This window comes from Lynx canadensis, chromosome D1, assembly GCF_007474595.2.
Source record: "Lynx canadensis isolate LIC74 chromosome D1, mLynCan4.pri.v2, whole genome shotgun sequence".
Taxonomy (NCBI): domain Eukaryota; kingdom Metazoa; phylum Chordata; class Mammalia; order Carnivora; family Felidae; genus Lynx; species Lynx canadensis.
In genome coordinates, this window is record NC_044312.2 from 30,472,826 (window position 1) to 30,499,436 (window position 26,611).

The following is a 26,611-nucleotide window of genomic DNA, read 5'->3' on the forward strand; positions in this document are numbered from 1 at the left end:
AAGCTACCACTCCCCAGCCTGCCCCATCCCAGGCAATTGCTCCTCTTTCTTTTCTTGGGATGACCCCCGACTTGTATACTGCACCCTTAGGAGTAACTAAGTTATCACATGCTCCATAGAGAAAGGTAAGATTTGATGTCCCCTGGCTCTGGCCTTACTGTCCTATCCCAGGATCCCCACCTTCTACTCCATGATCAACCTAGCTCTCTATTCCCCTTCCAGCCTTATAGACACTTGGCTAAAGAATTCGACCTCCTTTCTATGCTCCAACTCTCTAAATCCCCTTCCTGAAAACACCCCATCTGATCAATTCCCTCATTCAGTTTAGATCTAGACCCTCTCCCAAAAGCAATAAGCATAGCCCCATGGGGCTCCATGCCTATAGCCTGCTGGAGCCTGCCTCCTTTTTATTTTGGAGAAGGTAAGAAGGCAGAGCTGGCCTAGAATGGCTGGTGAAAATGTACACTCTTCCCCAGGGGAGAAGTAGGGATGCACTCAGGGGAGCTGCCCCTCACTCCCACCCATCTCTACCCTTTGACTCTTTCCTGCTGCTCCCCAGAAATCCCTGTGATGGTGCCCAAAGCTCCTTTACATGCAAGCAAAGCAAGCCCAAGATTAACCATTAGCTTCTCTTTCCTTATGTTTCTATGTAGTAATAAAATGTACTTTATGTACAATTCTCCCCCCACCCCCCAGCCCACCCCAACCCCACAGAAGGCTTTTCTAACAAAACTGGAAGAAACAGCTCCAGCCACACACACCTCAGCCATGGATTTTAATCCTAGGAAGTGGCAAAGTCACCCTGACTTGGTGAAGTCTGTTTCTCCCTTGAAGCTACTGTTTTGTCAACTCAGCAAAAACTCAAATGAGCTAAAACAAAAACCAAACTCATCAGGAAATTCCACATCTGAACCCTACCCAGTGTCTTCTGCATAAAAAGGACACAGGGAAACAACTGGAATCAGTTTAATCCTAAATATTTTAGATCCCAAATCAAAATAAAGACAGAGAGCACTGAAAAATATTAATAATTACTCACCCCAGTCTACCCCTGCTTGAGATGCCCCCTAGAGCATGATCATGGGACATAGGCCCCTCTTCTAAATGGGGCACAGACCTCACCAGCCCTGTGGGATGAAGCAGACTGCCTATAGAGAAAGTGGAATCTCCCAAGGCCTCTCATAACCCCCATCTCTCAAGGAAAGTCACAAGGGAGATATGGCGGCAGGGCTCACTAGCATGTGCTGAGCTGGGCCACAAACAATGATACACACACAAGGCCCCACACAAGCCATGAAACCCACTCAGTGTGGTCAGCCAGCAATCAAGAAACAGAATTCACCTTCTCCTTATTGCTCATTTATTCCCCCTCAAACAATTGTAGTCTCAGATCCCCCTAAGTGCTTTCAGCCTCAGGCTCCTCTGAGAATCATTTAATCCTTTCCCTGGTCTGAGAATCACCTAACCCTGAAACAATCAGTTTCCAGTCAAGGTGTGGAATGAATGGATAGGCAAAAGTCTGAGACACAAGAATAGGTTTTTATCTGAGTTGCTTCTTCTGCAAAGCTACCAGACCATAAAAGAGGAAGTCTGGAGGACGTTTGATCACCCACAGAGTGGAGCACGAAAGTCCTAGGAAGCTCAAAAGTGCACATCGCCATTGTTCAAGTGCAGAGTACAAAGGACATTTGGTCCCAAGAAAAGGCTAGACCCCCATCATGCACATGTTCACAACCACGCCCTCACACGCATGCGCACACACCCAGCATGGAAGCATGTGCCTGTGACATCTTTACCCTCCATCAGAGGGACAAAGGGGACTGTATTCTGCCAATTCCCACCACAGCCCTTAAAGGAAGGACTGAAATAGCTCCCAGGGCTGCAGGGAGGCTGCTGGCCTTCAAGGACACTGTCACAAGAAGGAAGCCCTCTTAGGAGGAGAAATGAGTGTGAGGCTGTCAAAAGGTTAGGTTGGCTATGTGTCCTTTCCCTAGCCTTAGGGATGTCCCAGCATAGTTGCCACTCAGTGGCCAGCAAAAAAGCACAGCTCCAACCATTTGGTCTGATGCGCTGAGGTAAGGTGCACTGCCAGAGGAAGAAGAGAAGACAGGAGTCAGCACCTTTGTTAGCCCTGGATATGGCTCACTGGGGGTCCCTGGAGATGGCTCGCTTGGGAAAGCACAGCTGTAGTCTGAGGCACCTCAGCCCAGAGATAGGCTCTCAGTCTTGTAGGACACCCTAAAATGGCAAAGCCTTCCACCCCATCTTCTCCTCTTCTGTAAGCTCAGGACCTAGAATTCCAAGCGCAGGGCTCAGAAAGATTGGCCCAATTCACCCTGAAGTCCTTCAGCCCTGGCATCCCACATTCACATTTCATCCAGGATCCACCCTGGTTGGCAAACAACATGCCCAGAGAGGGTTCAAACTGACTTGGTATGAGACCCATGTCCATTCCCTGCATGTCCTAGGAGAGGTACTCAGTGAGTCACTTATCGGGCACGGTGGCAGAGGTAGTGCTGCCTCTGAAAAGCAGACAGTCACCCGACCTCTGCTTTTCTGTTTTGCTGGAACTGCCACCTGGTGGTAAAGTGGTCTTGGATGCCAGAAGAAGTGCATTGGCCAGAAGGTTGAGGCTCCACCCCAAGGGTACAAGGCCCAGTCCAGAGCAGTGGGGCAGTCAACAAGATGAGGGCCAGAAACTGCCCTCTCCCACCTCTGTCACCATGACTCACTGCCCTTAGAAAGGAACCATGGCTATGTGGCATGTAGCCAGACCCCAAAAGTGGAGTTGGTCCCCACTCTCTAGGCAAGATAAAGGAAGCACCGGGGCTTGTGTGGCAGAGAAGAATCCATTCCCTAAGATGGAAGTTCCCAGCAGGGAGAAGCTCCCCAGCTCTCAGAGCCCCCCTTGCTGAGGTCATGTGGGCTAAACCAGTCACAACTGCAGTGAGACCAGCAGAAGCCTCTAGAGCTTTGACCTGGCCAACATCCAAGCAGGTAACTGGGGAGGGGTAGATGTCCCCAAACCCACCAAGACAACAGCACCAAGAAGGAAATACTTCAAGGAACCTGACAGCCACCTTTATTCCCAGGTAGTCAGAACACAGGCTCCTGCATAAGAAGAAGGGAAAGAGCAGATGCACCCCTATCCATCTTCAGGACCTTCTGTCCTGCTCTTGGGCAGCACCATTATCTTACTGGAGATGCATCTTTAGTCACTGTAAGATGACTGCACAGAAGCTTCTGGGTGCTAATAGTTTGAACTAGGACAAGATTTTGGCAGAAAAAGGACCAGAACCCAGGCCCCTACCTATAACCCTTCTACCTTCATCCCTTTGCCTCAGCCAGTTCCACAGAAATAAAACTGAGGGAAGAGAGGGGATCCAGAGTTGCCCCAGAATCTGGAAATCTGAGGCACCCTAGCTTCATGTGATCCCATCCTGTTGGAGCTTGGGTCCACGGAATGCAGGAGGGCCCAGGGCAAAGAAGAGTCTGCAGGCAGCATGTGGAGAGATGGAAAGGAGACGCAGGCGGGCTCCCCACAAGTGGCAATTAATCAATCTGGGGAATTAGCTCCCACAAAAGGAAAGGAGGAATCCAATCAGTGCCTTTGGAGCAGCGCTCCAGAGGGTGCTGAGCCAGAGGCAGGATATAAATAGAGCCGCGGCAGCTTGGTGTTCAGAACAGATGGCTCCAGAACGGGAAGCCCTTTGGCCACAGGGCTTCTGGCCCTGGCTGGACCAAAGGGGACTGACGAATCAGCTCGAGTTTGTGCATCAGGACCTGCTTCTTGGCCCCACTGCTAAGCAGCTTCTACTTCCGCAGCATGGGACAAACTGTGGAAGGAAGAAAGATGCCAGTCTGGCCCTTTTGCTGGCTACCCTTTCTTCACCCAGGAACCAAGAAATAAAGGCTTGTGTTTAGTTCTGTGGTAACTCATTGCTGAACCCCCAAAGCAGGCAGCTAGAAAGCATTGGAAGACCCATTTCTGCTCTGGACAGGAGAAGGTAGAGTTCAGCTGAGAAGCCATGAATCCTGTTTCAGAAGGAAGAATACCCAGGACGGATATCAGATGCCCAGCTGGCTCTCAGCCAGTCCTACTCACAAACCCCAGCAGTATGCTGCCCTCTACCTCCTTCCTTCACTGACCACAGAAATAAACAGCACTTTGCTTCAATGTACATATATATACATAGAGAAGCCCACAAACTACATACATATGCATTTGTATCTATATCTATATATATGTAGATTTGGAAGATGGGGTGGAAGTCCAGCCCTCTTCCAGGATTTGAGAAACTGAAACACAAGCAGAGAGCAGTAAAAGCCATTGCTTTCCCCTTCTTCACTTCCAAAGATATTTGAAGAGGTGAGAAAAATCAAGCCAGGGAAGAGGGGAGAGGTGGGAAGGAGGCAGATCTCTCCCTGTCCCTGGTTCACTTTCTGATCTCTACCTACAGGTCTGCCCCTGGCCTTCTGTCCCGAAAGTGAGACCGGATGGCCAGGGTTCAGAGGTTCCACTCTGGCCAGAGGCAGAATGAACAGAACAAAGGTCAGAGCAGCCCCAGAAACTGCCTGCCTGCTGGCACACCCTCATCCTCCCTTGCCCCTCAGCCCAGCACTGCCACTCAGGGAACACTTAGAGTTGTGTCGTGTCACAGCAGGGTGGCATGGCCAGGGTCATCATGATCCACGCTGTTGAGAATCGCCGTCTGGTCTTCTGGAAGCTGGCGGTGGCACAGGTCTGAGAGGCGGGCAAAAGGGTCAGGCCGAGAGTGTCTCTTCTTCTTTCGGAGGCAGACGGCTTCATCGGGCCACAGAACCTGGGAGTCTGGAAGCTGCTGAGCCTGGGAGGCAGAACCGTCTAGAGAGAAGGGAACAGGTGCACCAAACAAATGGGAAGAAAATAAAGTGGGTGAAAAGGAAGATTGTCACCTCACACACTCACCTTTTTCATCTGCTGGGACACCTATCCTGGCTTTCTAGTATGACAGCGAGAATCGCTGAGTGTAGCAGGGCCTGGAGGCCACTATAGCAGAGATCCCCATGTTGGTTATATGGGTAACCAACCACATACATTTGCTCCCTGCTTGTACTGAGCTGAGAAAGTAGGATAGTAGGATAGGTCTAGTCAATTGGCATTTTTTAATCTTTTATTTAATATTTAGTATATTTGTTTAAATCTGTTATCTAGTAGTTACTAGAAATACTTTTATTTTTATTACAGTAATATCAGTATTTCTTTTTTAGTGCCACTTGGGTACCAAGCATCATTCTAGGTGTTGGGGATCAAGGTATCTAAGAATGGGTTGGGACTCATTTTTTCACCCCTCCCCTGCCCCCCCCCCCCCAGAAATGGTGGACTTTGCCCAAGATTTCAATCCCTGCAATAGAACCCGGCCTGGCGCTTCCAAGACTTCTAGGGCCACTCCTGTGCCTCATGGGCCTTCTGCAGAAAAGGCAGTAAAGCGCTGGGTTTCTAGAAGATTATACTTAAATGTGGGGTGAGGAGGAAGAAACAAACATTACAGACTTAAAAAATACAGAAATGAAATTTTCAGATACTGATAGCAGCACAAAGAAAGCTGAAAACAGGGCCATGTGAGAGCCAATGACTGATACACACTTCTACTCTTGGAAGGAGTCATGCCTGAGTCTTAAATGGAGCCTTCTGAAGCTCCGAGGGAGAAGTGTTACCAACAGAAGGAAGGGCAAATGTGAAACCCCTGGGTTAAGAGCCAATGTGCCACATTTCAAAGACAGAAGGCTATTGCAGATGAAGCAGAATGAACAGAGGACAGAGACAGGAAAGACAGAGAAGAGTATCGTAAGCAGTTTGAAATCTGCTCTGGTTGCAGCAGGAAATTTCTGGAAGGTTTTAATCAGGTGTGTGTTCATGTGTTCATGTGTGCATGTGTGTGTGCACACTGCCATGGCTGAAAGAGGATGCTATTACATTTTCTAAAGATCACTTCAGTTTCTGGGTGTAGAATATATTATAGAAGGAGCGAGGATGGAGCAGGATAACCAGTGAGGCAATAATCAGGGTGGGGATGAGAGTAACTCAGAATTTAGTTTTAGCAGTTGAGGTGGATTTAGGATATACTAAAAGTTGGGCCTGCAGACCTTACCAAGTAGATTGCACAGGACACGTGAGAGCAAGAAAAGCAAGGCTGAAGGAGCCCGAGCAGTGAGGTAGGCAGCAGTGCCATTTGTGAGGTTGGGGGAGAAGTGAAGAAATGCAGATTTGGAGAGGATAATCAATAACTTTATTTTGGACATTTCAAAGGCTTATAAAACATCTAAGCACATGTTCAACAGACAACTGGAAATATGAGACTTGTGCTTATGGAAGAGACTGGGGCTAAAAACATTTGGGAGCCATCAACATATTATGGGGCACAGGACACTGTAACAGAACAAGAGGGAAAAAAACTGATGTGGCTCTTTTTGTTAAAAAAAAAATAGATATGTACGTAGTGGGTACATGTGTCTTCAACTGCAATGAGCTTAAATAGGTTGAACATTCGGCTTTGGGCTCAATTTCTCACCCAAACCCTAAAAAAAAGCTTCTTCCTCTTCTCTGCCTCAGGACTCCCATCTATAAACTAATAGGATAATAGCACCACCCAAAGGCTAACTGAGAGACAAGTGCTCACTGTCTTCCAGAGAGTCCAGGGGCCTCTGCAGGACACTTTCCCAGTCTCCAAAGAAAGTTACTCTCCAGTGATTATTAAAGATCTGCAAGGAAACTGTGCAGCTGTCTTTTTTTGACAGCCTATCATAAGATTCCTAAAACTATTGGTAAAAAGTACATGATAAATATTAAAGGGTTTTCTAAGTGTAAAAAAGGGCTGAATTATTTTTGCACAATCTTAGAAGCCATCTATCACTGGTGGATAAACAGACATATTTCAATGGAAATGTCCTTTATACGAGGTAAGGAGATTTCATTCTATCTCACTGAGAAAAGTTTGGTCATCCAGCAGAGGCTGGGTCCATGCCACAATGTCCCTTAAGCACTGAGTAGGACCCCATAATTCCCATGTCCAACTAAAAGGTCTGAAATAATAGAGAAGAAATATATAAGGAGATAGGGATATTTCCAAAAGGCATATTACAAAAAAGAAAAGAAAATATGCTATTTATGGTATTTATGCTAAAAAAAAAATATGCTATTTAGGTCATGATCTATAGTTCATGAGTTTGAGCCCCACATCGGGCTCTGTGCTGAAAGCTTGGAGCCTGGAGCCTGCTTCGGATTCTGTGTCTCCCTCCTCTGCCCCTCCCTTGCTTGCACTCTGTGTCATTCTCTCTTTCTCTCTCTCTCAAAAATAAACATTAAAAAAAAATTTTTTTAATTCTAGAGAAAACCCAAGGTTGGGATCCTGAGCCAAACAATCCCATAATAAAGGCAGAGAGAACTGGAAAGAGAGAATCCGCCGTTTACCGGATCGTTTCTTTGACTTCGAAGAGCCCTTGGATGACTTTTTGGGCTTCTTTATCCGTTGGTATTTCAGAGCCTCCAGCCTCTCAGGTGCAGCAGCATGCCCAGGTGCAGGTGGATGTGTTCTGGAAGGGACAATTAGAGAGGCACAGGTCAGCTCCCAGAAAAGGAAGCTTTTGAAGAGGGGCTGGAAGAAAACCACATAGCCGACCCACAGGAGGACGGAGTACAGTTCTATGGAGTCCCAGGTATCCACAATGTTTCCTTGACATCAGCCTCTTGATTGCTCCTGGAAGGGAGAAAACCCAGTAGAAAGCTCCAGCAGTGGGAGGCCTACCTCAGATGGAAACCAAAAGACCTAAGAGAGGGAGAGAGAAACTTTAATAGTGAGCCCCAGCCCATATCACTCAAACATGGAGGAGGAAGGTCAGAGAAGAAAGCAGCTTCAATGTCCAAAGCTCTCAGAAATCCTCACAAGCAAGACCTTTAAGTGAAAAGTAAAAAGGCAGATTAAAGCAGTAGGTGAGTAATCCCACCCCAATTAATTGTCCTCCTCCAAAAAGAGAAGGCCAGGTCTAAATGAGAAACCCAATATCAAGTGAGATGGAGGTGCATAAAACCCAGCTTCTTTGGGCTTCTTCCTCTCCATCTATAAAAGGCAGGCGGAGCCCCAGCAGCTAAAAGTAACAGATACTTGCCATCTACCAACATTGCAGCAGGAGTGTCTCCCTGGCCTTCTGCAATCTAGGCTCAGATGCCATCAGCCATGTAAGCAAATAAAAGGTAAAAATAGATTATGATGGTTAGCGTCCAAATTCCTTGCCATCAGTAGCAAGTGTCTAGTGAATCTCTACATTTTAAGATTCAGTAGAGAAACCAGGGCTGGGAGAGACACCATGTATATCAGTCTCTCCTTCTCCCCCAGCTGCAGAATGGATGCTGTCATTTGCCTGATGGATCAACTACGAGGTTAGAACAAAGTCCACAATTTGACTGGAGCCTGTGCAGCCCATGTGACAAAGGGAACCAAAGGTAGCTGGGAGAATGGACTGTCTGTGACAATCTGTGCATACTGGAGAGAATTTTTCAAAAGTCATAAAAGCAAATCTAGAAGACTTGTATGTTATAAATGTCATTTCTTCTCAAAGTAAGCCAAACTCAGAGCCTGAGGAATAAAGGGAGAGAGAGAGGAGTCGCTCTTTCTTTCCCGCCGGTGCTGGCTTTAGCACACCATCAGGGAAGTAGGGACATTCTAGGACCATGGTGGACTGAGGTGAATCACACTCTTCCTCAATCCCCACATCTCCTTTTTCCATCTCCGTCACAACTGGTTTTGGGTAAATTCTGATTAAAGGGAGTAGGACAGCCAACCCTGTGAGGGGAAAAGAAGTCCCCAGTGGTGAGCAACAAGCAATTTGAGATCGAACAACAAATGACAGCAGGATGGGAGGTCTGCAGCCCCATCTCCCCAGTATTGGCCACATTTGTGGGGATGAAGGAAGAAAAAACTTACAGACTAATTGTTGATAAGACTCTGGTCTCTGGGGTTTCCTGAATTAACTGGCAATGAAGCAACCTCCATCTTCTTTGATGGATATCATCAGTCCACAGTCTTTTAGTAAATAAAGTATCAAGACTCGCCTCCAAATTTCAGGTCAGAAACAACTTGTAGATTTCCCCCTGATAGCACAGGGCTAGGGGGCCCCACCTACATGCACACACAGGCAACACATGGTCTCATCTCGTAGAGAAGTCTAACTCACCAATAGAAGTCAGTCTTCCATCCCCAAAGCCCCAACCCACCAATTCCCCATCCCCTCCTCTTTTTTTTTTTTTTTTAATTTTTTTTTTTCAAATTTTATTTATTTTTGGGACAGAGAGAGACAGAGCATGAACGGGGGAGGGGCAGAGAGAGAGGGAGACACAGAATCGGAAACAGGCTCCAGGCTCTGAGCCATCAGCCCAGAGCCCGACGCGGGGCTCGAACTCACGGACCGCGAGATCGTGACCTGGCTGAAGTCGGACGCTTAACCAACTGCGCCACCCAGGCGCCCCTCCCCTCCTCTTTTAAACTCTACCCACAGAGATCCTATATAGCAGGTGCTGCTGCCAGGGAATCTGGAAGGCAGGCAAAGGGTAGAGATGGCCAGGGTATGAGGGAGCATGACTTTGCACTGCTGGTAGAATGTCCTCACCCCCTTCTCATCCTTGACTAGAACTTCTTCAGCTGCCTAAAAGGAAAATCAAAGGTATGAATCTGCCCATTCAGTTTACCTCTCCCCTGGTCTTGGCCAGCCTTTTCAGAAAGACCACACAAGGTGAATGATGCATGGTCTGAAGAGGCATACGACAAGCAAGTGGACCCAGAGAGCAGTGTTTAAATGACATAATCCAGGGTGACCTATGAGGGCATAAGAGAAACTGGTTCAGGATGCCCCGAAAATTCCTAGGGATTCTCCAAGCCAGGTAAAACATCCAGAGATATATGAAAATTAACATATCATTACTTTTATCATTTCCCTTATATAGCATTTATTTACCACTTACCATGTCAAGTACTGATCTATGTTTTTTACAATAGTTCTCTTTAATCCTTGCAACAACCTTAAAAGGTATATTCTATACTGATCCTATTTTTTTTCATAGGGAGAAACTTAATGTGGAGGGTTAAGCAGCTTGTCTGATAATCCAGTTATTATGTGATAGAGCCAAGATTCTCAACATTAGGCTAAACTGCTCTTCTAACTTCTTCCTAAAGAAAACAGGTACAGAATCTATCTAAAAGAAAAACAGTGCTTCCATACCTCACCTGAGAAATCAGTGTGCTCTGCTGTTATAGTCATTGACAATCTCCGTTTCAGTGGCACGGTCAGGGTAAGACAGACCAGGGATTGGAAAAAGCTGACTGATGTTATATCTTCAAGCAAAAATTCCCAAACGGTAATGATCCATTGAGAAGGATAAGCCAAATTTCCCTTGTGAAACAGCCAAGCTCCAGCCCTTCCAGGACACCTGCTGTCCACCTGTTTTTGCTTTGGGCTCAGGGCTCAAACACAGAAACATGACAGAAGGCTCCTCGAGGTACCAAGACACTCTATGGATGCAGGAGAAAAAAATAAAATAAAAGCAAGTGTGTCTGGAAGGGGTGGGGTGTAAAATGGATCTTTATTTTAAGCAAATTATACAGAAAAGACACATGGAATGTGGTCCAACAAACTTTACCTGCATCATGTAAAGCCTTTTGGAATCAAACTGCCTCTCTTTTCTAGGAAGGGTGACCTTATCCCCAGTCAAGCTCACAGCAGGAACTATCAGATAATGACATTTGGGTGATGGTGTCTCTCAAGACAGTGGGAAGCTTGGGTTAAGCAACTTCATCCTATCCCTGGAATAAAGTTGGTACGTGAATTTGAGGTTGACCAGTAGGTTACCCTGTTAGAACAGCATCCAACCCTGGGCTCTCCAAGAAATGGAGGTCACAGTTCTCTTCCCAAACTCAATTCTTCTAAAATCCAGCAAATTCTGGGGCTCTCCTTCTCCCAGGAAGTAAGAATATGAGGTCTAAAAGCCTAAGGGATTTTCTGGATCTTCCTTGTCATATGGGGTTTCCCCTAATCTCCAGTGCTCTGTCCCAGTGATGTCTCTCTGCAGTTCAGAACCACCAAAGAATGCCTGGAATTTACTTTCTCACTTTCTCTCTCTCTCTCTTTTCATAAAATCCATATGAAACCCAAATCACAATCATTTAGCCCAGGGGCCTTGGTTGCTTAGCTCTGTGCTTACCCAGAATAGTGAAGAAAAGACACAGTCAAAAAGGTTCAAAAAGCAGGCAGAGCCACAGGACAGAAAAGTTAAAATCCATGGGACATTTCCCACTCTTACTGCCCTGAGGGCTGACCATTCCAACACAGTTTGCAGCTGCCCGTCCCAGTCAGCAGAGGCAGTGATTTAAGGAGCGTTTTCATCCTCTTCATGATTGCCTGACAGCAGACTCTGCTTGTCTGACCTTAGACTAGAGCAGAGGCTGAGGAAATCCACTCACATATGAGGCATAGCCAGGAAAAAGGTCACTTCATTCTCCATATACAAAGCAGAAAGCCAGGATTGTGGAGGTCAGCGTCCACCCAGCGTCCACCCCACTTTCTAGTGGGGTCAGAACTCAGTGTTTGGCCTCAGAACTCAGGAGAGATTTGTTTCCAAATGGGAGCTCCTTCCCGCAGTTCACCCAGGAAAAGGGGGCCCATCCATCCTCCCAGACCCACCTGATTAGAGGCCAAAGTCGGCACTAACAGGACAGGGGATTCAAGGGTGGTGTGAGAAGAGGGTTGCTACTGGTATGAGAGAGGGAGCCGAGAGAAGCACTAGCCTCCCAGACGGCCACAGAAGGGGCAGGTCCACTCAATACAACTCCCCGCTCTGAGGTGGGAGTTGGGAAGAGGAGAAAAAGGGGAGAGAGAGAGGAGGAGGAGAGGCGGGAAGACAACTGCAGGTTTGGGGAAAAGGAACAGGAGAGAGACTGAAGGAAACAGGAACAGAGCGAGAACGAACGTAGACAAGACGTGTCACATCTTCTCCAAGCAAGACCGAGTGGAGACACATGCAAAGGCGCAGCATGAAGACAGCGTCTGAAGAGGAGCCTGACGCTTCCCAATGGCCCCAGCAGCTACCGCGCCCAGGGAGCTCTCAGCAAGCAGGAGTGAGCGGTGGCTCTTGCTGCCCAGCACCATCAAGGTCTAACTCCGAGGCTGCGGGAAGCACTTTATTCTCCTAGGCTGGGGATACTGGCCAGGCCCCAAGGAACCAAATCTCCCTCGTCGCTGCCCTTGGTTTCTGGGTTTGCCACAGCAGAGTATGATAGCTCAGCTCTCAGACCTGGCACAGCAGGGACATTGTGGAGACAGGGATCAACAGCTGGGTGAGGGGAATGGCAGTAACAATGGGGAATGAGGTCCAGGCATTTTCCAAGAGAGGAGTGAGAACTGGTCTTGGTGCTATCACCTCTCTGGGCGTGACAGAGGGGTCATAACTAGGGTTCAGGGAGAGAGAGTAATGAAGGTGGAGGATGGTCCAGTCACCATCCCCTGGAGCACCCACCCAGTAGGCCACAGGAGGCTCCTCATGAAGGAAGGCTCATAACTACTTCCTGACACCCTCCCTGCTCTCTCCAGTACTAATGGCTGCACTGTGGCACCCAACCAGCAGCAGACACGATCCCAGGGCCTCTTGGCTGCTACAATTTTATAGCTACAGATCATAAAGAAATGGCACAGCATCCCAGTCCTCCTTATGGGAGGCCACTCTTATGACTGAAGATTTATAGTTCTGAGTTTGGATAATCAGCCTCCCTTGACATCACTAGGTGGGCAAGGGATGCAGATGCTTCTCACCTAGAGAAACCAGGAGGCTCTCCTGACTCCACACTGCTTGTTCCCAGAAGTACAGCCAATGGTGTCCATGGAAAAAAAAGTATCTTAGTCACCATGAGAGACAGTGAGTCTCAGGTGACCCTAAGCCTCTGTAAGGGACTCAATACCCTTCTAAAATGCCCAAGTTCCTAGATTTCCACCTGGGAGAATGCCAGAAGAGGACCAACCTCAGTGGAGAGCAGAGCGCAGTGCTTTACTGCTCAATTTCTTCCTGCCCAGGGGAAGCCTGTCCTCTCTCCCTGGGAAGATCCTCCCAAGACCCTAGAGCTGTGACCCAAGGAGATCAGGAGTGACTACTACAGGGACCTTGGAAGCTATGTAAGCCTGAAGGCGAGGTCCACATCTCAGTCCTGTAACAACCAAGAATGAGCTATAGAGGGCAAGGAACATGGGAAGTGGTGACATTTCCCTGCCCTTGCCCTCACAGGACTACAGGCGACCTGGTCCTAAGGAAGACCCAGCTGTTGAGAGAAGGAACTGGGCCACACCCCAACCCTGTGCTCCTTGAGAATATTAGTAAGATCCCAAGAAGACTGTGAGGGACCAGCAACCCGAGGGGAAGATCTGAGTCTCTGCAGGGGTCTAGGAAGGAAAGGCGTGGTGCTATGCCTGAGGGCAGAAGGGGGTCTGTTTCTGGATATGAGTGTGGCTCTGACGTTTCCAGAGGTGCAGAGATGCAAAGCAGATTTAGGCATTCTAGGCCCCTTGGGGTACATGCAGGGTCTCAGGGGGCTTCTGTGGGAGGCCCTGGGTGTGTTGGCAGCAGGGATCTGAGTGAGGAAAACTGCAGAGAGGCTCTGGGACAGGCTTGGCATGTGGGGTGGGAATCAGAAGCTGCAGCTAGGCGGTGCCCGAGCGTGGCCTGGTGAGGCTGTTGGAGCAGCATGATGTGGGGAACCCAGAAGCCGTGGGAACAGAGCAGCAGAGGCTGCCGCCCACAGAGGGGGTGAGGGGACATGGTTTGGATTCCCCTGTAAAGGAAGCGATGGCCCTGCCGAAGCCCCGTCCGCCTGTCCACCCCCCCGCCCCACCCCAGCCGCGGAGCTCCCTTACCTATTGAGCTGAGGAGAGGCTTGTCTCGACAACACTGCCCAGATAGCTGAGATCAATCAGAAACAAAGCAGTTATCAACACGGGCCGTGGGGGAACCACCCACGCACACCCAGAGGGGAGGAGGGGAGGAGCACAGGGGCCAGAGAACCACAAGCGAGGCCAGAGAATGGGGTGAGGGGAAGGAGAGGAGAGAGACAGAGAACCAGACGGCACGATGGACGAGGCAGATGGGCGCTGCACAAAGCACAGACAGGGCTGCGGCGCACAGCATCTCCTGCACAGACAGAGGCACGGGGTCCCGTGGGTGCGCCACGCCTGGCGTCCTAGCTAGAGCTCTCCTCCACCTTCTCCACCTGCCAGGAGCAGGGGGGAGTGGGAGGGGAGGCTGTACTTCCAGGTACCAGAGAGGGTGGGAGTGCATGGGGCAGGGGAAGGGCGCTGGGCTCCCTCCTCTCCAACCGCCTCCCATCCTGCCTACCACCAGACCAGCCTCCTCTGGAACACTCTGCTCCCCTGCACAGGCGGCCACATCAAGAAAAGAGACCAAAGGACGGAACCAGAGAGAAAGAGAGAGTGGGAGGGAGGGCAGGAGGGACCAGGGGCACTACAGAGATGTGGTAAGCCCTTTGGAGCAAGTCGGGCCAACCCAAAGAAGATGGAGAAGGAAGAAAGACAGACAGAAAACCAGACTTGAGGAGGAAGGAAGGGGGAGGGGGAGGAGGAGGAGGAAGAGGAGGGCCAGGGAAGAAAGATGAGAGAAAGAGAGGCACAGACGGGCATCCAGGCTGACTCTGGTACCTGGAATACCAGCTGCTACAGTTTAGTGTGTGCCCTCTCAGGCAGGCTGGTCGCAGGAGCTTGTCTGTTTGTCTGTCTGTCTGTCTGCGGCTTCCTGCGAGGCACACAGGTTGGGGTAGGGTATGTGGCTCCGGGCACACAGTTCACAGGCCTGAGATTTTGCTGCTAGCCTCCAGGATGCGCCCCCTGGAGAGTCTGTGGGAGGGGCCCGGTGCTCTCTAGGCTGCTATGGGCAGGAGATTGGGAAGAGGAGCCCCAGGCCTGGTGGTCCAGGGAAATGAGGCTTCAGGGTCCTGCTTAGCAGGGAGGACAGCCCAGGGAAGGGAAGGAGGCTGGATACAAGGTCTCTGGGTAAACCCTGGAACCACCCCCAAAGCCAGGATCACAGGGATATGGAGAGCTCTCCACTCTAAGAGTAACTGAGGTGACCCCTCACTCGGACACACCACCCCCTCCTCTCCTTGCCCACGTGTGTCCATTCTGCATCACCCTGGGGGCCTCCTGAGATCTCTGGGCTGGGTAGAGAAGATCCCTCATGCTCCTGGCAGGGTACCTGGGCAGGTAAGCCCCACCTTCAACCCCATGACCACACCCTGTCGATGCCAAGACCAGAACTCTCCCGAAGGGATGCTGCACCGTGTCCAGACAAGCCCTGTCATTTGGGTTGATGGAAGGGGTGGAGGGCAGGTAAGGAATGGGGGGTGAAAGATGACCAGGTGGAGGTGGGCAGGAGAAACCAGCTCACACTCACCCTGAAGTAGGTAATGGCGGTGGGGGGGGCTCTGGTCTGAGCAGCTCCTCCCCCATCCTTCGAGGGGAAGGCGTCTGTCCAAACACATCCAGGTTGTCCGCAGGCCCTGCAGGGCCTGGCGGAGGGGAGGGGTAGCCTGTGGCCAGAGTGGTGAAGCCCATGGTGGGCCGGTAGCTGGGGCTCCCGCTGCGGCTGCTCTGGGAAGGGGAGCCGGTGGATGGCGTGGACTTGCGAGAGAAGCTGACAGCGGCCGGTGGCTGCAGGGTGATCTCCGACATTTCTGCCTGCTGCAGGAGGCCCGGGCGGGGCCGGGCCCGGGCGGCAAGCTCAGGGGAGCCGGTGCGGGAGCTCAGGGGACTTTGGGTCAGAGGCGAGAGCCGGGAGGGCTGTAGCACCACTTGATGTAAACTGGGCTCGGCGCGCCTGGCCTGCCGGGGGCTGGGCCGGGGCCGGGGCTGGGGCTCGTACCACCGGGTGTCCAGGCCAAATGTGCTGGGGCCACTGTGCCCCCCCGGCTCAGCCGGCTCGGGGTAAGGCAACACGGGTATGCCCATACCTTGGCTGGTATGTCTTAGCTGCCCTTGGCTCACCAGAGGTTGCATAGGTCTGTCCTGCCACTTAGCGGAGGCCGGTGCTGGGACGGGGCCTCTGCCCGGCGACTTGCCTGCCCAGCCCTTGGGCGCCTCCAGAGACAAGATGCCCGGGTAGGCCGCGGGCACCTGCAGGGAGGTGGGGGGCAGTCCTCGAGGGAGGCAAGCCTTGGGCTGCAGACTCTCGGCTACGTCACAGGGGTGCAGCTGGTGGGGAAACATCATGGCCGGGGTTTCCAGTCCCCCAAAGGGGAATTCTGGCCGACCCCAGGGCTCAGGGGAGCGCCCTCCCGTGGGTGTCTGAGTCAAGGGCAGCGTGCTGTTGGAAGCGTTCTCTCCGTTTTCCTCAGGAATGGTGGGGTGGCCAAAAGGCCCCTCAGTATGCAGGGGCGGGGAGGACATGACAGAGCTCAAGGGGCTGCCCACTTCTGGCATGTAGAAGGGCGGTGGCTCCACCTCCCCAGGGCTGCTGCTGCTGAGGTACCCATAATACTGGCCATGGTGGAAGGGCCGGGGGGCGGGAGGTCTGGCTTGGCCTGTGGCCTGGAGCCGACCTTCCAGGCCGCCGGGGCCCTCCAGCCCACGGGGCTGGAACCGAGGGCTGTATGCTGGTGGTGGCAGGTAGGACTCCTGGCTGGATGACAGAGGGGTCAGCTGGGACTTCAAGGCAGCCACAGATGTGGGCACCAGCGGGTCCTCATTCTCCTCATCTGACTGGCGGAACTCAGGGTACATGTCCGTCTCCTCGGCAAAGGGAAAGCCCTCAATGCGCCTGCTCTTCATCGAGGGCTCCATCTCAGAGGGATCCATCACGAAGCGGCCATCAGGGCCTCTGCTGATGAGCTCAATGGGTGTCGTGGCCTCAGCCTCAGCCTCAGCCTTGGCCACGCTGTACTTCTTGCTGCTGATGGCCCTCTTGGTCTTCTTGTACAATGACAGCTCTTTCTCCCGGGTGGGACTCAGCATCCTCTTGGCTGCTGGCTGGCCTTGGTCATCAGAGGACTCCGATGGGGCCCGGAGAGTGCGGATGCTCTCAGGGCTCACCTTGCCAGATGACAGGCTGTGGGGGTGAGTGAAGGAGCCGGAGTGTGAGGCAGGGCACACCTGCTCCTGTACTTCTTTTTCTTCTCTTAACAAACAACCACAAACACCTAAGATAATACTATGGAAAAGGGGTGCAGATGGGCTGCATATTTTGGCATGAAATACCTTGGCCAACTCTCCACTGTTTAAATGTGTGCTGGCCATTTTTTGAATGAACACCCACATTTCTACTTTCATTCTGCCCTGCCCTTACTGTCTGCCACACTCTGTCTAGTCACCTTCATTTCCAGGGTGTTCAAGCAATGCAAGCCCGTCTTAATATTAACTTAAGCAAAACACACTATGAACGCAAATCTATTAGGATGAAAAAAAATAACAAACACGTTCCAAAGCTAAGGAGATTATCTGCTAATTTGGACTGTCCACTCTACTGCTCCCTCTGTTAATGTGGACAACTTAAAATTACCGTGCAGATCAGTTAACAGCAAACAATTTGGAAACACTTGTCTTGGGGCTGAGTGAGACAAACCACCTGCCTGTCTCCACCCTCAACCCTCTGCCCATACACCACAACAGCAGGAGCACTTACGGAGACTCCAAGCTCTTTCTGCAGTGAGTGATGGAGAGTGGAGGATCTGGAAGGAAAAAGAAGGGGAAAAGACCCTACTGAGGCCAGGGATACAAAATTTATCTCAGGTGTCCTCAGGGGCTAGAGCAAAGCCACATAGGACAGCAAGCCCTTCCAATGTTAGGCATCTTTGGGTCCAGTCCAGAGTCCTGTGCCCACCACTACACCTGCCTTCTCTCTCATTCTGGCCCCAGCACACCCTCCCCAGCATCCTTCTTCCTTACTCCCTCTTCCAGATCAAGTCCTGCTGGTAGTTCTACCCATAAGATTCCAATTTCCCTTTTTTTCGAGGGAGACCATGCTAAAAGTGGACCTTCTCTCCCAATGGGGAGCATTTGAAACTGAGCCAGGTAGAGCAGGGTGGTGGGGGCAAACACCCACCTTTTTTGCGCTTGAGCTTACGCTTGCGCTGCTTGTTGACAAAGCAGGCGGCCAGGGTGCTGAACAGGATGGCAGCTGCCAAGAAGCAGATGGTAGCTACGATTCCAGCCAACACAGGCCGAGCTAGCCCGTCATCGGTCAGGTCCGGCTGTGGGAAGATGTCTGCAGGGAGGGGCGAGGAACACACATGACTCCCTACCTCCCTCCCATAACAGCCCCCACCTACACTGACAACTAGCTCCCAAGTATTTTTCCCTACCTCTGTAGAACAGACAATGTTAAAGCTCAGGCTCCATGTTCAACTCTAGCACTTGAAAAGGTTTGTATAGATGGGGAAGAGACAGAAAAGACTAGTTTATGGAAGTCAAGTGATACCTACAGAGCTTGTAAAGAAGAAATCACATCTATACCTTACCCCATAAGGGTAATAATTTCAATAATAAGCTATAGTTGGCTACTGCTGTTTGCAAAGGGCTCTCATGCATATTACCTGATACCCTCAAATGAAACAGAGCACATGCTATTGCTCTCATTTTCTAAGGTAAAGAAACTGTCATGGCAGAGTTTGAGCAACTTGCTTACATAGATACTACAGATCAGTGCCCAAACCACAACACTGCTACTCTGACCTCCTGTTGGTATTTTCTGCCTTCTGCTATGTCATCTTAACAAAATGAGAGTGTAGATGTGAAGGTACCTTGAGGGAAAAATGCTATAGCAGGGAGAAGAGGTTGTGACCACAGAATTCAGATCTGTCTATTTCTAAGTCATTATAGCACAACTAAGCAACTTCTACAGGGAAGGTTAGCACGTCCTGGTCATCTCAAGTTCAGAATACTGGAGCTAGCACAGACATTCAACACAGGTCCCACTTCATTTTACAGGTAAAGAAGTGAGTTTCACTTTGTGCCCAAATCCACACAGCTTGTTAGTGGAGCCAGGACTAGACCCCATCTATTGTACCCTACTTCAAAGTCAGTTATAACAGTAAGTGCCACTTTTTAGGTTCTGTGCAGTCTGATATATTTGGCTGGAACCCATTGTTATGGTGATATAACGATGGATGAAAATAACCCAAATCACACTGATGAGTTGAGTTGGCAAATGAATGCTACAGCTTTTAGGAATGGGGGGTGGGGGCTGAGGTTGCTGCACCTTCATTCACTCATGGGGAATCTTCCCTGTACACAGAATAGTTCACTGATGAAAACCTTCACATCTTCTATCCTGCAAACTCTGTTCCCTGTTCCTCTGGGTCTCTTCTCTAGAGGGAAGCCATGACAGAGGTATGTGTCTATAGCAGGACAAGAAAGAAAGAAAGAAAGAAAGAAAGAAAGAAAGAAAGAAAGAAAGAAAGAAAGAAAGAAAGAAAGAAAGAAAGAAAGAAAGGAAGGAAGGGAAAGAAGAAAGAAAGAAAGAAGAAAGAAGAAAGAAAGAAAGAAAGAAAGAAAGAAAGAAAGAAAGAAAGAAAGAAGAAATGTCCATGGTGCCTAGCATGATGCAGAAGTCACACCCCACTGCCCCGGGCTCTGGTGCCACTTCAGTCTTTCCTTCTCCTCCCCCAAGTCTGCCTACTCTGGTGCTTCTATAGCTCTGTGAGTACTACTGCATGAGCTTCTTGGCCAAGCTCTGAGCCAACTGGTCCCAGAGGTCTTTGTGTGAGCAGTGCCCATGGAAATGGTGCCATTGCTTCATCACCAAGCAAAAGCCTCTTCCCAGACCTAGGGAGCCACTTCACTGGGCAAGGGAGGGGTTCTTCTGTGTTCAGGCAGGAACTGTAGCGGAGAAAGATGTGTATAAATGGGACCAGGGCCAAGAGAAAGAAAGATAAATGGGGAAAATGCTAGGGAGTTGGCTGTATTTAGCCTGAAAAAAATCTAGGGAGACGAAGGGGTAGAGGGAAACAACACCAAACAGTAATTTTCCAAATAAAACCACCATAATTATAAAGCAGTCTTATAATAGGCACTCAATAAATACGTGCTGACCTGTTGTCTCTCCAGTTCACTGCCCCAGCCCATTACAGAGGACAACACTGGAGGAAACAGGGATTTTATAGCAAAAGAACTTAAGTCAAGTTATTTTTGACAACTATGAGATTAGCGACATTTCTTTCTGCAGCTATCTTTTAGAAAGTGTCATAAACGCAGCTCTTTAGTTGGAGAAATCCTGTCCATCATGGATGCAGAAGAATGGGTCGGAGGGCCTTAAGAAACACTACAACTCACAGCTTCAACCAGAGCTCTCCGTTGTTTCCAATTCAGCCTTCTTTCCTCATTTTAGCTACCTCACTGGGGGATTCCCACGTGGCTTTTACCCCCCACAGTTGTAAGAGAACCCCCCAGCCCAAGTACCTGTGCTGGAGACACCGGCAATGTTGCTGGGCTCACTGATCAGATCCTGCATGACGGCCAGAACCCGGAACTCGTACCAGGTGTCCTACAGTCCCAGGGATAATAGCCTGTCAGCCCAGAAATCTGAGACAGCCACTGACCCACCACTACACCCACCCTGCAATGACCTTTCATGGAATGGGGTACCCAAAGCAGTGGCATACTGCAAGTGTTGAACAACCAGATCTCAGGTTAAAAGAAAAAAGTCCTGATTTGAAAAATGCACTTGCCAATTTCCATGATAAAAATACTCCTACCATGGCAGATTTCAATCTACAAAAGTGAGGGCACTGAAAGCAGAGTTAGAAAGAGATGCTCACACAGGCTCTCAGGAGCCCCAATGCTATCATTAAATGAGTGTCCAGGGAAGGAAGACAGAAAGATAGATGAGGCTATCTATATCCATGTAATAATAAGCTGTTTCCTCTCTCCAGCTAGAGAGACATCAAAGTTTAAAGCGGAGGGTCAGCTGGAATATATATATATATATGTATATATATAGGGACTCTAAATTGTTAAAGCAGGGGTGCTTCCCTGGGCAAAGCTAGAAGACAATCCTTCTGGGAAATCCTTCACCCAGCCCAAGTTAGACCCCTAGCAGAGAGCTGAGGTCACTGTCTATTTACACAATCTGGGCTCCTAACCTGCTCTGCCTGGCTCCAGCTTATGTCTGTATGTGGAAAAAGCCCTCAAGGCAATAAAAGTCACCACTGCCAGGGGCGCCTGGGTGGCGCAGTCGGTTAAGCGTCCGACTTCAGCCAGGTCACGATCTCGCTGTCCGTGAGTTCGAGCCCCGCGTCGGGCTCTGGGCTGATGGCTCAGAGCCTGGAGCCTGCTTCCGATTCTGTGTCTCCCTCTCTCTCTGCGCCTCCCCCATTCATGCTCTGTCTCTCTCTGTCCCAAAAATAAATAAACGTTGAAAAAAAAAAAATTTTAAAATAAAAAAAAAGTCACCACTGCCAAACACTGGTCCTGAGTCTGTAGGACCCCAGTTGCCATGATCTACGGATCCCAGACCTCGGTAGCAGATCTGAGAATAAAGGAATCACGGTGTGGGGCAGCACATGGCTCAGCCTTGTACACCTTGTACACCTTGTACACCTGACTTGTACACCTCACTCAAAGCGTTCAGTGACTCCAGAGAGTCATGACACTTCCAGAATTTGGGAACAGCAGCAAGGAAAGGCTGGACACCTCACCTGTGACAGATCCTTGGCAAAGAAGTCTCCATCAGTGCCCGGGATGGCACCATCTAACGTCTCCCAGTGTTCCCCGACACGAAATTCCATGATGTAGCGGTCAATGGGAAAGCTGTGATTGGCAGGGGGTAACCAAGACAGGAGCACACCCTGCTGGGTCCGATTGGCTGTGAGGCACCTCGGTGGGGTAACCAGCACCAGGGGTTCTGGAGTTGTGATAGGGAATGCTGTGGCACAGAGGGGAGAGAGGGAAAGTATGTGGCGATGCCGAGATCATTGTACCCTCACCTCTCTAAAGTGCCTTCTGGCTCAGCATGTGTCTCTAGGGCACTGTGGCCCCAAGGCAATGGTCACTTTGCCATGCAGGAGTCATTTCAGGGACAAGAGTGTCACACAAAAGAGCCCTCCTCACCCAAGGGAAGTGGCCCACAGCCACAAGAACCTATTTTCTCAGCATTTCTAAAAACATAGATGAGGGAATGAAGTGTCTCAAATGGAAAAAAAAAAAAAAAAAACCAGAAATCACCGGGGCGGGGCGGGGGGGGGGGGGGTGGTTGTCATGTAGAGAGTTAGGAGATGGAAGAATTAAATGTAATCTTTTAAATAAGATAATATCTTTAAAAAGATACTACAAAATGTATTTTATGTTCTCTTCCAAGGAGCTAGAATTGTCTTCTCATAGCACATTGTCTGCTCTCAATTGCCTTCTTGGCACAGGTGGAGAATAAAAAGGCCAAGGAGGAAAGCTCCAGAGCAGGGGTAAGCATCCCATCACTGCTGCACCCCCTAGTGGCAGTAAAGGATCCAGGAACAGGCTGGAGGGGTGCCACCTGTTCACGGCGCTCTCCAGGTGGAATGGAGTGAGCCACTGGGTCCAGGAAGGAAGAGTCAGCATGACTAAGATTTGACAGGGAGAACTGGCCACACACCAGCCACCAAATGAGGCCAAGGGCCAGAGGAAAGAATAGGCAAGGGTGCAGAAGGAGGAAGAAGGATTCCTAGCCTGCCCTGTGAAGCCACAGGAAGATGCAAACATGTGGCTTACCAAGGAAGGATAAATGTTGAAAGGAACCTGGCCCAAAGTGCTCTGATGTGGGTCAAGGCACTATGGTCCAGGCAAAACTCAAAGAATGGGATGAGAAGTCCTTCTTGGGAGATCAAATGACATGATTACCTGAAGCATATAGCAAGGTGCCTGGCACATAGTAAGAAGTAAATGTTATCTGCTAGGATCATCACCACCATTACCGTCTTTACCCAGATCCTCCAGGAAATATCCTCAAGACATCCCAGCCCGGGGTCCTCACCTAAAGTGTTCACAGTGACCACCTCACTGAAGGCGCTCGTTCCCAGCTTGTTCTGGGCCAGGACGCTGAACTGGTATGCTGTCTCAGGCTCCAGGGCATCCACTAGCAACCAGCTGGGTCCCGGTGGCACTGGCAAAGATAGCCAGTCATGGGGCCCAAACTGTGCCCGCTTCATCCTGGCCAAAAGAAAGAGAGAGGATCGGGGACAAGGAGGTGGGGTGGGTTACACTGGAGACACGAGAATGCATGCAAGGTCCTCAAGGAGGTGGCACTGGGCAGACCTGGCCTTCCCTGGCTTTAGGATAGAAAGAGGAAATGACCAAGGTGGGATGACCTTCCCAACTCTGGCTGTGCCAGTCTTTAACGCCGGTCGCCAGCCACCACTGGCACCACCTTTACTAAAAGGAACCCTTAGATATAAGTGATGCTTACAATACTGGTCAAACTACCAATTGCACTGGGGGGCGGGGGATCTTTACCCTGGTCACAGCCCTAAGAGTACATCTGCCTTGGGAGAGTAAGGACAGTAGGAACAAGGCAGGTACCACTGTGGGGAAGTGAGGATGAGCAATTCAGCAATGGCAGGACTAGGGAAGAAATCCAGGTGACCTCAGCTGCCCACCCTCCCAGGGACAGTGAAAAGTAGGGAGTAAAGTAACCCAGAGGGCTCACTCAGTCCAACAAGGTTTGAGTCACCTGAAGAAGCCTAGGGTATAAGACAAAAATGAGCAGGGATTTCCCCACAGTGAGGACCAGGATCCTTAAGGCCTTAACAGTTAGAACTCATAATCAAGGGCAAGGTCACACTGTGCGTGGAGGACCCTGGAACTAGGGGTGAAGGTTAGCGTTTGTTCTACACCGCCCACCTAACTCTCCATCCCTGCTATTTCCAGGTGCAGTGCCCTGGGATCACCACGGGGAGGAGACATCATCCTATGGGACTGAGACCTTGGGCAGCTTTCTTCCTGCAGCCCTGAGCTACAACTTAGTGGATGCCCGCTCACAGGGTTCCCTCTAGGTTTAAATGCTCACTACCATGAATGCTTAGGAGTTTGAGCTGAGGCAGCAAAAAGCACAGCAAAAAGAAGCCAGTGCCAAATGTCTGAGTCAATACGTGGAGAGTCAGAGGCAATTAGAACAACAGGAGGGAAGAAGACCTCCCCAAACTTTGCAACTACCCTTCCCACCCTCCCCCACCCCACCGCCCCGGGCACCAAAGCAAGTGAGCAAAGTGTGATAAAGCGGTGCAGATGAGCAGCAGCATGGAGCAGGACCGCAAGCAGTGAGGGAAACCCCAATCTACACCCAGACCTGCCACTTGGACATCCCCAAAGATGGCCTGGCCTTGCCAAAGGCCCTTCCCTGGACACACAGCTGCCCAGCAGCACCATGATTCTTGCAGCAGTCACCTGGCAGGGTTGTCAGGAGCCCTCCTCCGCCCAGCCCCCCACCTTGTCTTGGGAGGAACAGAGATTAAGGGGTGGAGGATGTTCTGGTTGCAACTCAGAGAGTTCCCCACACTCATCATCTAGGTTGTTTGCCTAGTCAGAACTCAAAACATCCAGAATATTCAGGATGTACCCACCAAAACATCATGATGGGAAAGAGGGCAGCTTCCTCTTAACCCCCCTTGATGTTGACTAGTGTATCAAGGGCTCTCCCTGAATCTCCATGAGTTGCCCTCTGCAGGAATATTTCCTCCTTCCTAGGCCCTGATCGAGCCTGGCTGGGAATACATAGCCAGATGAGGCAGGTCTGAAAAGGAGGAAGTGAGAGGGCTCATCCTTCCCACTCAAGGATGTCCCATATTGCAGGTGGCCAGTTCTTGGCTCAGGATAGGAATGTGGGGGAGAAAAACCCTTGCGTGATGGGAAGGAGGTCCACTACAGCCCCTCTCTCCACCTTTTCTGTGCCTCCTGACCTCAGCCTGATTTATGTATGCATCTTTAAGATCCCTTACCTACCCCAAGGTTTAAGCAAAGAGCTCAAATCACTACATCTGGCCAAATTAATAGCAGAGATATAAACACAATAGAAACACAGGGTCCTAGAGAAAATGAAGATGCTGAAGACAAGGCCAGAAGGCAAGCACCACTTCACATCAGTTTCTGGAACCACTGGGAAAGCGAGAGAATAAAAATTAGATTCTACGCTTCCAGCTGGGCTGTTTCTCAATGCCACTGAAGACTGGGAGTCTTTTCCAGACTCCAGAGGACAGAGGAACCTAAAAGAAGCATGAACCAAGGACACAAAAAGGGGTAGTGAGATAAGCTGAAGAGAGAGCAGCAGAGGGTGATGGTCAATTCAGGCAACAGCCTAAATTGGCATCCAAACCTTTCAGGCTGGGAATGCAGAATGCCCCGAATCCCTCACAGACGTGCCCATTCCCCACAAGACCTAGTCACTATGTCAACACACCTCACTGACTGGAGGTCTAGCAGGCAAAGAACTGTATCTTTCTCATAACGTCCACCCGCCCCAGGGACTGACTGAAGTCAGGGGTTGGGGGAGGGAGAAGCAGAGAGCAAAGCATGCGGGGGTGACTCACAGAGGTCCGTACCAAACTGAGAATGTCTGCTCGAATCCTCCATCATAGCCTGGCTCCCAGGACACGTTGGCAGTTGTCATGGAGACCTGGACCCGGACACTGCCCGGGGCATGGGGGCTGGTGCCTGGAGACCAAGTGGAGTGCTCTCAGACTGAAATGAACTGGGCCCAGTGAGCTGGGCACCCACAGTGGCACTGCGTAGTAGCAAAATGCAGTGCCTCAAGTGGAGCGCGGAATGGCGAGGGATGCTGAGGAGCTGATGCCCTGAGCAGTAGGACTGCAGAAGAAAAGCCATCCCACTGTGCCATAGAGTCCTTCTAGCAAGATATGGCACGAACATCAGGAACATGGCCAAAGGGAAACCAGAACCTTCGTCATCCCAGGCCAAAATCCTGTGCTCACCTGGCAAATACAGAAACACTCTCCCTCAAGGTCATAGTCCAAGCTAAAAAGTCCCTCTCCTATAAAGTTCTCTGGCCTCATGAGAGATAGCCATATTCTACCCGAACATCAAAGTGAGAGGCAGCACAACACAACTATTAAGAACTTCTACTTGTGTTTGAGTCCGGGACCCAGCAGTTATTAGTGATGTGATGTTCGGCAAGGTGTGTGATCCATGCCAGCCTTGGTTTCAATGTATGTACACTGGAGAAATATCAGCTCTCACCTCATAGGTTAAAAATGATAGGGCACCAACTGGGACAGAGCCTAAAACTGGTGGTAAATGCTCGAAGTGTTGGCCACTGTTACAACCAGCTATCAGTCCCCGGAGGGGCAGGCTACAAGCTGAGGTCTTAGGGACACACACCTCAGGCAAAAGAAGTGGGAACATAACCCCTGGCACCCCGGAAATGGGAATGCCAGTAACCTCCAGGCCAGGCCCAGCTGCTGGAGCTCAGCACACTGGTTCCCTCCCAGATCCCCCTCATTCCATTCTTCCAGCTCCCCTTCTAGGCCTAGACACAGTCGCTACTGCCCACACACATGCCTCATTTCTATGGGGGGTGTTGCTGGGTACATTTTGCCAGAAAAAGATCTCCCCAGGA

At 50.3% G+C, this 26,611-nt stretch overlaps 1 protein-coding gene across 1 annotated transcript in view; it reads right to left on the bottom strand.

Annotated features, from left to right (window-relative positions):
• Positions 1 to 712: 712 nt before the first annotated feature.
• Positions 713 to 26,611, bottom strand: part of IGSF9B (immunoglobulin superfamily member 9B) — a 51,329-nt gene continuing 25,430 nt past the window's right edge. Inside the window, exons 12-20 of the mRNA XM_032595037.1 lie at positions 25,578 to 25,689; positions 23,018 to 23,193; positions 21,711 to 21,937; positions 20,473 to 20,557; positions 18,119 to 18,280; positions 17,699 to 17,744; positions 15,476 to 17,125; positions 7,451 to 7,572; positions 713 to 4,864 (exon numbers count right to left, since the gene is read on the bottom strand). Of these exons, the coding sequence (XP_032450928.1) occupies positions 4,656 to 4,864; positions 7,451 to 7,572; positions 15,476 to 17,125; positions 17,699 to 17,744; positions 18,119 to 18,280; positions 20,473 to 20,557; positions 21,711 to 21,937; positions 23,018 to 23,193; positions 25,578 to 25,689 (2,789 nt within the window). The 3' untranslated portion in view covers positions 713 to 4,655. The remainder of the gene's footprint in view (positions 4,865 to 7,450; positions 7,573 to 15,475; positions 17,126 to 17,698; positions 17,745 to 18,118; positions 18,281 to 20,472; positions 20,558 to 21,710; positions 21,938 to 23,017; positions 23,194 to 25,577; positions 25,690 to 26,611) is intronic.